The following is a 15,449-nucleotide window of genomic DNA, read 5'->3' as shown; positions in this document are numbered from 1 at the left end:
TAATAGAGAACAAAATTCAGGGGTGAATAAAAACTCTACAATATCCTTGAAATAAAACTTGTTGAGCTTAACTAAATCTCACCCAGTTTCATTGTTTATAAACCAATCAGATGCGAGAAGATAAAACGTGATTCAGGTCCAGTATAAAACCGTCGGGAAAAATAATAAATTCGACGCACAATACTACATTCGACACTTTCTGGGTCAATCCATTACACCTTCCGTAAAATTTGTGTTCAGTCATTCTGCTAGCATTGGTGTAACTGCGTGATTACACGCAAGGTTAACATTCGGCTAATAGTCTGTGATCATTGAAACACATGTAGTTGATACGAAAAGGAAAATGCACTTTATCCATGGAGTCGGAACACCGTACAGAAGGAAGCCCGCCCTGGCCTAACCCTTGGCTCAAAACCTAAGAGGGGCTCCGTCAAGGCCGGGCCGGGCACATGGCCCAGGCACTGGCCTATCTGCTGGTGGTTTGCTGCCAGCCAGCCGTCAAAAGCGGGGGCGGGGGGGGGGGGGGATGGGGGAAGGATGTCTTTTACCTTCATCTTCACTTAGGTACACTTGAGTTTTCAGTGCCAAATAACGTTGATATTGACTGTGTTGCTGGGCACTTTGCTCAGTTGTTGAACATTAATTACCTGAGGCTCCTGTGTTGACCTGGGACCCTGCTGGAGAGGGACATCGTGACGGGTCAATACCCCAGCCAGGAGTGGTTAAGGCACTTGTAGCCGCTGGGACTGTCTTTCAGTGAGCTCTTTGCGAGCATGTTTTTGCGAATACGGTCAGGTAAATTTGTACACGTAATAATTTATCATGTATCTCACATCATAGGAAGGCGTTTTGCCTCCCATTTTAACATCCTCCTAAAGAGGAAAGTGATATATTAACTGGTATCATTCAAGAGAAAGGACGTTTCAATCTCTTTTTAGAGACTCTCTTTAGCGAGAAACCAACCAGCCAAACATCAAAGTCGAAACACGAGTACTCCACCACGAAGGCATGGGGCAACAGACAGAGTCTCAGAAACCCAGAGATATTTCTGTGGCCTTTAGCACTATTCAGAATTCCAGTTTCCTTCTCAAATTTTGGCTTAGATTAGGTATAGTTTCACTCAGTTCTCGACTTCTCGAAAACATCACGTGTACTGCATATCCGTTAATTTGAAATCTGCCAAATAAACGGACTCGAACTTCCCGCTTACAAGCTTGTCTTTAATATGTACCAAGTCTCATGAGAATTCTTAAAACTTTAAGGGCATCTTCACTTTTACAAGTCCAATCCCTCGTTTAACAAATCCAATCCAGTCCAATCCATATTTTTCAATATGGCGCCGCGCCTGAAAAGCTTAAGGAAGTCTCGATATGATTTACATCAGCCGCTTAAGTTAGGAAAACTAAGCCTTTTTTCCTTCTTGCCTAACGTTGGAAGTCTCGCTGCTCGCTGTAATGGACAGAACTGAGCGACTAAAAGACACAATATTCACCAAACGATCCCAAACGTCGCGAAAGACCGCGAAGAGAGCTCGACTTCCCAGACTGCTTAAGCAGGGAAGGTAGCGGGGCTATGGGGAGAGGACTGGGGACAAAAACATTTACCGTGCTAATGGACCCCTCCCCCTCCCTCTGGGGTAGTTCTGTCAACGATTTGGAATGTTTTGGCCGAAAAACAAAAATGGAAAATTGATTACAATATTCAATTTTAAACTTTTAGACTTCCGTCGAAAACAGAAAAACTAAGACATGCAACAGACTGCAACATCGTCGGAGAAACAAAATTGTTGCCCCGTTTCATTTTTCTCAGTCTGTTTTCAGGGTGAAAGTAAAAATACAAGTTCTGTTTCAATGTGAATGAAAATGGGATTTAATAAACAAAGCGGCCGTGATGACAAAGGACTGATGAAATGTTTCTGGTAACTTAATTAATTCATTCTACTGATAATTATTTACTTACCTCTTCCCCCCTTCCCCTACCCCTACCCCGACTTTCGGCGTAAAATCTGGGAACTACTGCTATTTGGGCGGGAAAAATGCTATTCGGGGGGAAACCAGAATACTTGTTTGGGATATGAAGTTTTATAATAAAGTTTCCATATAACGCGCGCTCTGATTGGCTGGAATAGCGCGCTTTATCAGAGAACAGAGCGTGGGGTGGATGGCGCTAAGCTGACTTTCAAATTTTTGCATCGGAATTTTGACAAATTGGACCCAAATTAAACATGCCCTGTGACTTAGACAAACGCAATGGAAACGAGCTGTTTTTCTACATTGAATATAGCTCACGGAGACCATTGTTAACAACAGTAGTGTTAAAACGGTACTAAAATAACAAGTTTTGCTAGATTCCGACAAAAAACGTAGCGAAATAAGCAAATTTTCAACGTGGCGAATGCTTCAATATTAGACATTTTAATCAATCAAATATTTTCGCCCGCGAGCAATTGATCTTAACACGTCACGTGACCAATATTCCCCAGCTAAAACTGGAGAATATCCGAGAATATTCCCCAATTTTCAAATTGCGTGTGTTGCGAAAAAGATTTCAAGGATGCTAAACACATTAGCCTCCATTTGGCGCGAAAATATGCTCGGATATTCGTCCTTGGACATTAGTACTTGTTCCTCGAAGCTCACAATTTTCCTAACCCTCTCGGAAAACTGTTCGCTTCTCGGAACAGATAATGTCAGCGGACAAATATCCCAGCATATTTTCGCGCCAAATGGAGGCTATTGTTTATTTATACTAAAGAAGTAAAACGAGAGAATACACCAATTGCGCTTTCTCTGTTTATGATGAGAAGCTTTATTTTTGTAAAAATGCTCAAACAACACTTACATGCAGTGTAGTAACGCTCGTTTGCTTATATTACTGACGATCTTCGGTCATCTCAGCGAAGTGAACCTCAACAATTTCGTATCATCGCTCTCCCGACGAGTGATCAGTTGAAAGCCTGCTCTAATATTGTCTCCTGTATTCGGAGTAGAACCAGTGGGAGTAATCTAGTCTTTCCAACTTTGAAGCTGGTTCGGGCAATCTTGCTGCTGGCGGCTGCAATCCGTAAATAACTGTAGCTCCTTTCAAATACAACTCAGCATTTCGCCTTTTCATCCACAAGCTTTGAGCTATTTGTTGTGTTATTTCCATACGCACAGTGCACGTTTCCATGAGCCACAATGCGGACGGATTCCTCTAGACTAGAAACCTTTATCTGCCTTTAGATCCTTATTTAAAAATTAAACTAAAAAGCGAAATTTGAAGGCATCATTCTTCTCGAAATTGGACCTCGAAACTGAAAGCTTCGCTGAAGTCCAGTTTATGATTGAAAGCTGTCGTCTCGTTAGCCAATTAAATTATTTGAACAATTCTTAACAAGGATTGTGATTGGCTTCTTTTAGCGTGCTTTATCAGAGAACCGAGCACGGCTGACGCCATTTTCACTCGTTAAGAAAGTAAAGTTTGGTTTAAAAATTCAGCCGAATGCGTTGGAAATTACTGAATTCTTTATCATAAAACAATTAAAGAAGCCTCGACTGTGCTCTGTTCTGTTGTAAAGCACTTAAGAAGCGGTAGAGCACTCAAGAAGTATACTTGAGCGCTCTACCGAAAAGTCTGCGTCTAGTCTGCGTCTAGACTACACTTCTTTCATGCTCTACCGCTTCCTTAGTGCTTTACAACAGAACAGAGCACAGGCGAGGCTTCTTTATTTGTTAAATGATATTGGAATAATTCAACATTAAAAGAGAATTCCACTTTCACATATTGACAACTCTTTCTTGATTTTTATTATTACTGTTATTATTATTATTGTTACTGTTACTGTTACTGTTATCGTTATCGTTATCGTTATCGTTATCGTTATCGTTATCGTTATTGTTATTGTTATTGTTATTATTTTATAGTGTCTTTCAAAAGTGAAATTTTTCGAAGATAAAGACTTGATACTTCCTAGAGGTTGTGATGTCCGGCCCTTCAACTGTGCGTGTCAGTGGAACGGGGTCCTAAGCTTATTTAGCGTTTAGGAGTAAAATTCACCGTTAAAGATAGTAACATTTAACATTTATTATTTGTATTGCGCCTTTTCTATAAAATATTCAAAAGCGCATCACAACAGTAATTAATAACTAAAATTTTACAAATCTTTCTATCAAAATCATAAAAATATATATATATATTTACATTAAATGGGTAAAAGATAATTACAAATAAAGATTTAGATATGCTAAGATAACTGAAATGATTCCTTAAATAAAAATGTCTTAATTAAAGTCTTAAAAGATTCTAAGTTCGTTGCTTCGCGCGCGGACCTTGGCAGCTTATTCCATAGGAAAGGAACAGCTACCTGGAAAGCTCTGTCTCCCAATGTTTTCTTGGCTTTCCCACTTGGTCTTTCCAACAAACGACCATTGTCGTTGCGCCTCAAATGGTAGGACGAAGGCTGTTGAATATTAATTAAATCTGAAAGGTACTTAGGTGATAGGCCATGCAAAATTTTAAAAGTTATCAAGAGTATCTTATAATGTATCCTGGCGCGCACTGGTAACCAATGTAATTCTGCGAGTAGAGGTGTTATATGACAGAACTTGTGCGCACGATATATAAGTCTTGCACTCGCATTCATAACACGTTGCAATTTCATAGTCTGATATTCCGGGATTCCATACAGAAGGCAATATTTAAGCGAGGCAATATTTAAAGATACCAACGGAACACGCGTCACTAGTGGACAGTTTCCCGAGTTGCTGATTTATTTAATGCCTCCAGTTCATACAAAGGAAAAGGTACCATTCGCCACCGAAAATTTCACGAAGAGTTAGCATACTGGCAACGGTAAATATCGGGAAAAAGTACCAGTCTGGTGCGCATTAGTTTTTCCTCTGTTTGTAATTATAATCAGTAGTGTAGTTCCAATTTACCTCAGCTGAACTGCATAAATTTGTAATTTGGGCGTCTTGAGTTCCAGCGTAGCAGAAGTACAAAATTACCTGAAATTGCCTCGCTTAAATATTGTATTATAATGTAATGAAAATGAAAGAAGTTAACCATGCAAAGAGCAGTTGCATTAACATCGCCACTAGAACAATGAGACTGAATAAATACCACGTCCGTGCGAGGTTAAACCTTCACATTGAAGACTATATATACTAGTTTATACTTAGCTCTTATTAACCGAGCAGGAGGTCTGTATGCTAGAATCTTGACCGAGGTCGTGAGTACAGACGGAACTTAGTGAGGTTTGTACACACGACCGAGGTCAAGATTCTCCCATACAGACCGCCTTAGCTCGGTAAATAAGATGTTTATAATATGACAAACGAGAACAGCTTAATTCGCTTTAAAATGTAACAGGTTTGTACCAGCTGGCACTTAGCTTACGAACGGCGATGAGCTGAATTTAATTCTGCCAAAGTTTGTTCGTCCGGTTTACTTTTTTTTCTCATCAGCCGTTTGACACTTCCGTCAACAAATGCTGTTTCACCTCAAAACATTACCGGTCTGGATGCCGGTCTAGATGGGAAAATCTAGACCGCTTTCAATATCAATTTCAGCCAATCAAATTCGTGAATTTGGTAGTTCCCAGTCCTTGTGAAACACAGCCATATGATAAATACTAATTATACAGGCTTTCGAGTGGTATACCATAGAATGTCCCACGACTCACTTGTATTTTCTCGGCATCTATACGAGCCTTCAAGGGAGTGTGTATCGAAAAAAATGCAAATGACAAGTGGGATGTTCCACGGTATGCCGTCCAGTATACACTGGCTTTCCTGTATTCTGATTGGTTGTATTTTCTATGGCATGGTATAAATTATGATATTTCTAGGAAAGGCCTATCAGATAATAAACAATATTGATACATCTATCTATGGAACAGGAATCATAAACCTGATAAACAAATAAGTTCAGTTTGAACCCTGTTTCCTTTAATCCTGAATCGTCTACTGACTCGAATTATAATTTTCATTACTACTCAGTTTTGTTTTCTCAGAAAATTATCTTCGTCTTTTCGTCTTCACGAAACAAAAGCAGCTCTCAATTACGACCCAGAGAATTTTTTCCAATCTCATTCAAACAGACTCAACAAAATTTGTTTAAAATTTCAAAAACAAAAAACCTTCAAATCTCCGACGACTATCATGCAGTATCAAGTTAGCTTTAAAAATGTCAACGTGTTAGACTACGTTGTAAATCTCTTTAAAAAATAATCTTTGTTTTTCTGCCCAGGCGGGTCACGAGGGATCAATTTTGTTGGCAGTCTTCCACTGCATCCGTCTTCCTGTCATCCCTGAGAAACAACGCCGCCGAAAAATCGAAATGGAGTCACCCGCGAAATTATCTTCCAAATCTTATCGTGTTGGAGATTTTCTTCCCTCTGTTAAGCCCTCATATTTGTCGTTCATTTTAGTTCTTGTATGTGGAATGAACTTTATGCGGAACGAGTCCACAAACGATCGCCTGGTAGCGTTGGAAAACCAGATGAAGATTTTGTCATCAAGTAAGAGTTGTGATGAGACTGGTTCGCCATCGAATCATCACAAAACGTCAGAAAAGCAGATCACGGATTCAAATTTACTTATCGGAAAGACTGCGAAACCTCTTGAAAACAGGCCTGACTCTCCCAAAGGTGAGAGTCATTCTATAGTGATGAATCTTAACTGTTCTAGAACTCACTTGGCTGCCACTTATTTGTTTCATGATTGTATTCACATGATGTGATACAATTAAGTTTTTTCAACTTTAGCACCAAGAAATCACCAGTGAGAAAAGATTTTTCGGCAATTTTCCAATTTAATTTGCACTTGGATCTTCTGCGCGATGTTAATGTTGAGATCTGTTGACTCACGTAACAAGCCTGTAGTGTAAGTCTAGTCTAAGACAAGTGTGAGAGACTCTAAGACAACCGATTGATGATCAACTGCTAGAACAGTCTCTGAATTTTGGGGCTCCATACCCGTTTTGTTCTGTATAAAATAAGAGTAAAAGTCTTAATGGTGCTCGGTTGCCTACTTTTAGCGTTCTAAGTTTAAGGCCCTTTTGTATTTTTTTGCCAGACGTGACACAGTTGGTAAGTTTAGCAAGCGTTGTTATCAATGTGCTATGTCTATAGCATAAAACATTTAAAGGCCATAACCTCTCTGAGCAGAATGAAGGAATTTGAACCCGAATTTTCATCGTTTCACTCAAACTGTCAGGCGACTTTGTTCACTGTCGCTCAGACTGTCATGGTTTACTTTAGAGTGATGTTTGGAAAGTACATATCTTGAGGACATATGGAGAGAGAGCATTTGCTGTGGCGGCACCGAGACTATGGAACTCGATCCCACTTGAACTAAGATCCAGTAGTTCGATTGACATTTTTAAACGGCATTTAAAAACATATCTTTTTAAACAAACTTTTGAACTCTTTTAATTTTTAGATGATTTTTTTTTCCCTCCCCTTTTTTAGCTTTTTAAATATTTTTTTTTAATTTAATGTAAAGCGCCATGGACAAATAGTGGATTGGCGCTATATAAATATTTTATTATTATTATTATTATTATAATTATTATTATTATTATTATTATTATTATTATTATTATTATAATAAGAAATCCGGCAACAGTCGAGTCAAGGCAGTTTATTTTTCGTTTGCAAATTATACAAGGCTGCAAAAAATTTGGATTAAACTACTGAAGTCAACCCAAAATACCATTATTCTACGTTCGGAGCAAAGTTGCTTTCAGGGTTCTGGAGAATCACGTAAAAGCGCTGAAGGATCCAAGTCGCCATTAACAACAATACTGTTTTAGCTGCTTTCATGATTTGCAAGTATGATTTAGTGAACATTGTCTTACTTGATCTGTTAATAGCCAGAAGAGAAGGGTGCAAGTGGGATACGAATTATCTCGGCTTCGTGAACTTTGAAAAGCAAAGTCTAAATAATACAAGCACGTAAAATCTGTTAATTAATTAATTAATTAATTAGTTTTCTTTTTTTTTTTTTTTACCCCCAAATGTTGTTCTTACAGCTGAAAACGAGTTTAAAAAACCGTCAAAAATTTTGGGAGTAAGAAATCGCAGACAAGCTTCCAATGCTTCTTCCATATCAATTGAAGACGTACGCAGCGAGATAACAAAGCAGTTTGGACAACTTATGCCCGTCAAATATTGCAAGTCAAGTGAAAGGGTATGTCCTCCAGGTCCTCCCGGCATCCCTGGTACAAGAGGTGAAAAAGGATCTCGTGGCAGGAGGGGAGCGAAGGGCACAAAAGGGAGAACTGGAACTCAAGGGGTCATGGGACCTCCTGGTAAACACGGGAAAACCGGAATGACCGGACCTACCGGACCGAGAGGAGATAAAGGAGAAATGGGAGTGCCAGGACCGAAAGGAATGCCGGGACCACCGGGAAAACCCGGAGAATCAATATCTGCTCCACAAGTGATGTTATCATCTGCTAAGCAAACTCGAGATGAAGGAGGAAATACGAGCTTTCATTGCACTGCTGGTGGAAATCCGCGTCCTAGAATCGAATGGAGATTCAAAGGAAGCAAGCTCTTGTCAGGATCTAAACACTGGATCATTGATAATGGAGAGCTGAACATTAAACATTTAAACTACAGTGACGCTGGACAATACACGTGTGTTGCAACAAATATTCTTGGCTCACATCAAGCTTCTGGTAATCTGACTGTTCGAGGTAAGAATGTCAACGAGTTATTGAATATTGATGTCGCTTTTCTACAAATGCCACAAGCACATGCCTGAAAACTGAATTCGTACCACTGTGTTTGTAGACGCTGCCAAAAGTGCCGTTTACCTTATCTCACTCGATACCGTTATTTTTGAGGTCATGAATTCTCTCATAGAGGAGTGCTGCGTAGCGACCCACTTAACGGCAGGCTCTCAAAAGGATAGAAGTTCATGGAGATCTGTAACACTTTTGCTGCATTATTATTTGCATGATTTAAACATTCTTTCCGTAGGTCTTCCAATTTTTACTTCAACTCCTCCATCACTTGTTACTCCTAAAGAGCTCTCTACTTTTCGACAAACCTGCCAAGCTGTAGGATTTCCACCTCCTGTGTTAAGCTGGAACAGATTAGCAATGCCTATGCCTGTTGACAAAACTGAAGTAAAAGATGGTAGTCTGACTATTAAGAATCTAAGTCCTGCTGATGGTGGAGTTTATGAATGTGTAGCAACAAACAGCATGGGCACAAAGAAAGCTAATATGAATGTGGCCGTACAGAAACAACCTAAAGGTGTGTTATTGACTATTATCAAGTCAAAGCGTTTCTTTGGTTTTTTTTTTTTTTTTTTTTTTTTGGCTTAATTAATTATACATCAGGCGGGTACACTGGATAATTTACATATCGTCGTAAGATGACTGCAAAACTTTGAACACTAGCTTGTTTCAATACAGGCAGTTTCCACACGCTCAAGATTCGGGATGATGCGACAATTGAACAACAGAAGCGTTAGTTAATAGCCAAAATGAAAGACCGGGTGATAAAGGGGAGACTGGACACTAGTAGTTTCCCTGACGTTGATCTCTATCCCCATGATCCTTCCTCAAAATTTTCGGAGTCAAAAACATGGCTTTGATTAAACATTTATTCGGATAAGTGGAACATATTATGTGATGATAGCCAAACAGTGATTAGTAGTCATTTACAAAGTGACGACTGTGTGCATGGGCAAAACTTAACCACGTCTTTTGTGGAGTTATTTGAAATATAACAGGCTCTTCATTCATGTCGGTTACTCCTACATAGAGTTTGTTGTTTTTATGGCTTCTGTAACTTTCCTTTTCAACAGATTGTGATTGCTGGCGCAGTCGACGACCTGAAAGTCCAATTTTTTCAAGATCAACCTGGCAATACTCCAGTCAAACGGTTGACGCAATTGATTTTCAAACTAATGGTGACGTCATCCTCGAGGGATACCGTCTGTGGGGAGTGAACAGCGGTTCAACGACCTTTCAGGTCACCATTCGTTTGTATCGTGAGAGCTCTTTGGTAGCTGAAAAAACTGGGTCCTACAACACCAGATCAGGTGTTAAAACATTTGGAGTGCATTTCTCACAAGAGATTTCTATTCGTGCAGGGCTGTTATACACCGCAACAGCTCAAATAACGACAAGTGCACGTTCTTTTTATCACGAGGATGGTATGTCAAGTGCTTCATGTTCTGGTGTCACAGTTACCTTTAAATCGTCACCAAAAAGCACCAACGGTTCTAAAGTGAATCGCGGCCAAATACCGGGGCTTATTTTCCGTTCTTCGTCATGTTAAAAGTGAACTCAACAATACAGAGTAGAGATATACCATGGAACCCTAGTTTACAACCTGAGACTTTAATCCTTTTGTACCGACCATTTATGACGACTTAAGATATTAAAACAATCAGCCATGTATATAACGAACAACAGTAGTCATCACATCAGATATGGCAAACATCGGTCATAATCGAGAGTTCTGGAAGCCCAGGAACGAACATTGCATATAATGAATACAGAATTGAATAAATTTAAGCCTAGCGGTCGTGATGACAAAAGACTAATGAAATGCTTCTGGCAAGTGATTGAAAATCAGTTCATCACTTAGTTAATTCATTCTACTGATAATTATTTACTAAGCCTCCTTCCCCCTCCCGACTTTTGGCGTAAAATCTGAATAATGTTGCTATTTGAGTGGGAATTGATGCTCTACAGGGGGTAGTCAGAATACTTGTTTGAGATGTGAGTTCCGTTTATGGGAAAATTTATCTCCTATAAGAAGCACCGGAAAATAAAGATCGTTATATTCCAGTTTCATTTCTTGACAACTCTTTTATTTTTATTTATTTATGGCAGTGTCTTTAAAAAACGAAATTTTTTGAAAATAGACGCTTGATCTTCGAAGAGGCTGTGATATCCGGCCCTTTAATTATGTGCGTGGAGGGGGGTCCTATGCTTGTTTAGTGTTTCAGATTAAAATCCTCATTTAAAGGTATTTATAAAGATACCAACGGAACACGCGACACTAGTTAGTAATTTCCCAAATTGCTGTTTATTTAATGGCTCCAGTTCATATAACGTAAAAGTTACCATTGGCCACCGAAAAATTCACGAAGAGTTAGTACACTCGCAACGGTGAATATCGCCCGGCATAGTCAATCGAACGATCGGAAATCGAACTCAATCGAACCCAATCAAACTCAATCCGTGGATTGACTTCGATTGAGTTCGGCAATCGAACCAAATCGAACACCGTACTTTGTGTGAGTTCGATTTCCGAAACAATCGAACTCAATCGAACAAATCGAACCGAACCGAACTTAATCCATTAGATTGTGTTCGATTAAGTTTGGAACGGATTGCGTCCAATAGCCCTTTTCACGATTAACTGTGCTCATTTGCATTACAATAAAATCTAGCATGGATGTGAGGCAATTTCGGGCTATTTTGTAGTTTTAGCCCGAAATTGCCTCGCATCCACGTTGGATTACATTGTAATGCAAATGAGAAAAATAAACCATGAAAAGGACTATTGTTCGGTGAATAAATTCGCTTGAACAAAGATTATGTTATGTGGTCTCGAAAACACGAAAATCACGTGTTATACTGAAGTAACTCGAATTTTGAAAAACTTCAACACCAGTTTTACAAAGAATGAAGAGTTCAGAAATCAAAATTTCGATTTTCCAATTATTTTTGTGTGATTTCGATTTGGTTCGATTGCCGAAATAAATCGAACTCAGTTCAAGGATTGAGTTCGATTTAGTTCGATTGAAAAAAAGGTCGATTGAGTTTGATTGACTGTGTGGTGATATCGGGAAAAAGGTACCAGTCCAGCGCACATTGCATTTTTCCTTTGTTTGTAATTATAATCATCTCATGATAATACAGGATATAGCGTTCTCGGGTAAAAAGTAAAAACATAAGCTCTCGACAGCTGGTCTACTGTCTTCGACGTCGCAGTTTTTTTGTGAACTAATTGCCTGAAGGATGGAAGTTTTGGATGGTGAAAATAAGCGATATCGTAAACAGCTCACTAAACTTGGCGGAAACAAACTTTTATGAAGTAGGCCTCGCGCCGCCATGTTTGTTGTGAGTTTTGCATCTCGAGCGCTATCTCGCGACCCCTCTGGTGATCGCGTGGTTCCTCGCGCTGAAGTGCGCGTTAGAGCCCAGGCTTCACACGGAAACATTATTGTTTTGAGCCACTTTAAAGGTGTGTTATTGACCATGAACAAGTCAAGGCGTAACTTTCGCGATTTGACTTTTGTTTAATTATACATTAGGTGAATACACATGATAATTTGCATAGTCTCGTATGATGACTGCAAAACTTTGAACGCCATCTTGTTTCAATAAAGGCGGTTTCCGCACACTCAGGATCGGAAGGTAATGATGCAAAGCAAAGTTTTCAGTGAAAGAGAAGCATTGGTTGCACTTTGCAATATGTTTTAGTACTTCAGATGATCAAAGTGGACACCCTCGACGAATGGCTAAAGCAGTTTTTAACCTCTTTTGTAAAATCTTTCACGAAGTTGGTGTTGTATTATTTTTCTATTTTTAATTACTGTTTGTTAAGCTATTTAGCGATTATATGCGACAACTGAAAAACAAAAGGCGTTTTTCACATAGTATCAGCCTTGCAGTCTATTGTTTGTCTTCATACATTTCTTTGGCTGATCAGATCTCTTTTAGATCCTACGTTGGCAGTGTTTATCGTATGCGGTCCCTTGCAGTTTCTGGTTTCCCAAAATGAAAGACCGCGTGCTTAAGGGGAGACTGGCACTAGTAATTTCCATGACGTTTATCTCAAAATCTATGCGCACGATCCTTCCTCAAAATGTTTGGATCGGAATTAAAAAATGACTCTGATTTAACATTTAATCTAATAAGTGGAACATATTACACGATGATAGCCAAACATTGATTAGTAGTTTGTCACCACTGACACGGAGCTGATACTTGGCTAAGAACAAGAAAGGTATTGAAACAGCTTTATCTGATTTCTCGTCTCATTCCTCATTTTGCCCCGCAGGACACCTAAGGTCATTTGGTTTCCGTAATCAGGCTCTGTTTTACTGTGTAGGGTGATTGGCCCTACGCCAAACTCCCAACCTGGAGGGTCAGGGAATGTCCTTTAGTCTGGTTTTTACCCTTTGACCTGCCAGGCATGATTGAATCTGCCAGGGAGATTGAACTCCCAGCCGGTACGGTATAGCTTTTGGGGTCGTGGAAACACGCAAGCTCCCCTACCACTATAAGGCGACAGTCCATAATTTACAATTGACAATTCTATGTGGGCAAAATTTACCAACCTATATATTAGGCGTTAGATATATAACAAGCTTTTCATGCATGAAACTTACTACTACATATAATTCGTTGCTGTTATAGTTGCTGTTTTCATGTCAACTTTTCTTTCGATAAATTGTGATTGCTAGCGCAGCCGACGACCTGAAAGTCTAAGTTCAGGCTGGGGTTACTGTGGAACAGTTGACGCAATTGATTTCCAAACCAATGGTGACGCCATTCTGCGGGGATACCGCCTGTGGGGAGTCACAAGCGGTTCAACGACCTTTCAGGTCACCATTGGTTTGTATCGTGGAAGTTCTACGATTGCAGAAAAGACTGGGTCCTACAACACCAGATCCACTGGTAAGACATTTGAGGTTCAATTCTTACAAGAGATTTCTATTCGTGCAGGACTGTTATACTCCGCAACAGCTAAAATAACGACAAGTGCAAGTTCTTTTGCTCACACACTGACGGCATGTCAAGAGCTTCATGTTCTGGCGTCATCCAAAGACAGCAACAGTTCTGGAGTCGGTTCGGGCCAGATACCAGCGCTTATTTTTCGTTTCCTACGATGTTAAAAGTGAACTCAATATTACAGAGTTGAGCTACAAGGAGTGTCACTTTAGTAAGGAGCACGCGGATCTGTTCCTCGACATATCTGTTCCTCAGCCGATTTCAGGTCTTTGCATTTAAGTCTTTGCCTTTTCCCATATCGTGAATAAATAAAGGACGGTGCTGTTCTTGTTATTTTGGGCTGGCTGGGAAACCCATGGTCACCCACATTCGATGCAATACGTATGATACGAAAACGTTTTTCCTCCTTGTTTGCTTTGTTATATTAATTTTATCAGTTGAACTACACGTTTCCATATTTTGAGAATTTTAGGGAAAAAATTGACGATTTTACAATCCCTAATATTGTGCCATTTTCCCCTTAAAAATGGTATTCGAATTTCGTGGTCAATAACCGATGACGTCACGTTGATACCAGATGATAAGTTTTAAGATGCACGTAGACAAATCAAAAAAAGGCGATATTACGTTCCAAGTGTCCCTAACCAACAAAGGTTTCAAAACCTATGCTCAACGAATGTGAGATCCCGAATTTACACCAAAGATCCGATCCGATCCGAGCGATCATTGTTAGGTTAGACCATATATGTATTAAGTTGTAACAAGAGATAAACTCTTGGTTTTAAGAATGCATTTGACTAATAACTTGTTGACTAGCAAAACAACCCTGAATCGCGAATTAAAAGGAAGCTCTTTGATATCTGATTTCCTGCACTATTAATGTAAGTTCATATTCATCTGCATCTTTAGCCTGCGAGCAGGCTTCCGCCCCGATCACTTCACTGTCCAAATTCTTCAGTTTCGCGCTCGCCGAATTTGTTTTCCGTCCTCGCCGGGAGCCTGTTCCTGTTCCGGCGAAGGTTACTGCATCTTCACCGACCTCATCCGCCTCTCTCGTGCGCTAGAAGTTAGTCCTAATAACGCACAATTTGATGCCCTCGGTTGATAACGCTTGATCTTTGCTTGAACTGAAGTCGCTCATTCCTGAATAGGGTTACATGTTTTCTTTTCTGTTTTTCCTAATTGCGGTTGTTTCCCATTTGAGGTTTATCAACGGCCAGTCAGCTAACTGCTTAGGTCAGTTCGTTGGCGTCCTGTATGAATTGGGTAACTTCGCAAACATCTTTAATTGGTTTGTCTATGTCTCGCAGAAGTCAGATAAGACTTAATTTTGAAGTCTTTGAAGTCACTTTGGAAAAGCCAAGAGGCTGTTTTTTAGAGCTTATGTTTTTCCCATTCCATTTATCTTAGGAAGGCGCTGACAGATGTGCATTATGGAATCAGAATCGCTTCAAAAGTTGAACGCGAAATTCACAAAAAATACTTTGAATTGCTATAAATTGCTAAGCAAAATTGTATGGTGTTGTTTTTACGACCGAATCGCTCACAAATTGGAACAAATTTACAGGTGCGATTTAGAGTTTGAATTCTAGAACGACAAAATTCGAGGGAGAACAAGCTGACTACCTACCATTGTACGAACAGACCGAACACGTTGGAGAACTGACTTAACACGTTAGCAAAGTTAGGTCGTTACCGAAACACTCGTAGCTGAAGCGACCGATTTCCTGTCTATGAGACGTAAGGTATCAAAA

At 39.7% G+C, this 15,449-nt stretch overlaps 1 protein-coding gene across 1 annotated transcript; it reads left to right on the top strand.

Annotated features, from left to right (window-relative positions):
- The first annotated feature begins 6,275 nt into the window (after positions 1-6,275).
- Positions 6,276-10,803, top strand: LOC110055130 (uncharacterized). Its single transcript, XM_089270682.1, has 4 exons — positions 6,276-6,631; positions 8,017-8,685; positions 8,972-9,250; positions 9,807-10,803. Exons 1-4 carry the CDS (start codon positions 6,322-6,324, stop codon positions 10,280-10,282), a joined length of 1,734 nt encoding a protein of 577 aa, XP_089126808.1. The 5' UTR covers positions 6,276-6,321; the 3' UTR covers positions 10,283-10,803.
- Positions 10,804-15,449: the final 4,646 nt, after the last annotated feature.

This window comes from Orbicella faveolata, unplaced genomic scaffold (assembly GCF_042242905.1).
Source record: "Orbicella faveolata isolate gen_17 unplaced genomic scaffold, um_ofav_v1 contig_34, whole genome shotgun sequence".
In the NCBI taxonomy this organism is placed as follows: domain Eukaryota; kingdom Metazoa; phylum Cnidaria; class Anthozoa; order Scleractinia; family Merulinidae; genus Orbicella; species Orbicella faveolata.
Note: the sequence above shows the minus strand (reverse complement) of the source record. Positions and strands in the feature narration are given on the sequence as shown.

What these genes read in the sequence shown, in the direction of transcription:
- LOC110055130 (XM_089270682.1), top strand. Translation starts at nt 6,322, where the DNA reads ATGGAGTCACCCGCGAAATTATCTTCCAAATCTTATCGTGTTGGAGAT. An exon ending in CAGGCCTGACTCTCCCAAAG is followed by an intron (nt 6,632 to 8,016) that starts GTGAGAGTCATT and finishes TTGTTCTTACAG; the next exon opens with CTGAAAACGAGTTTAAAAAA. An exon ending in CGTACAGAAACAACCTAAAG is followed by an intron (nt 9,251 to 9,806) that starts GTGTGTTATTGA and finishes CCTTTTCAACAG; the next exon opens with ATTGTGATTGCTGGCGCAGT.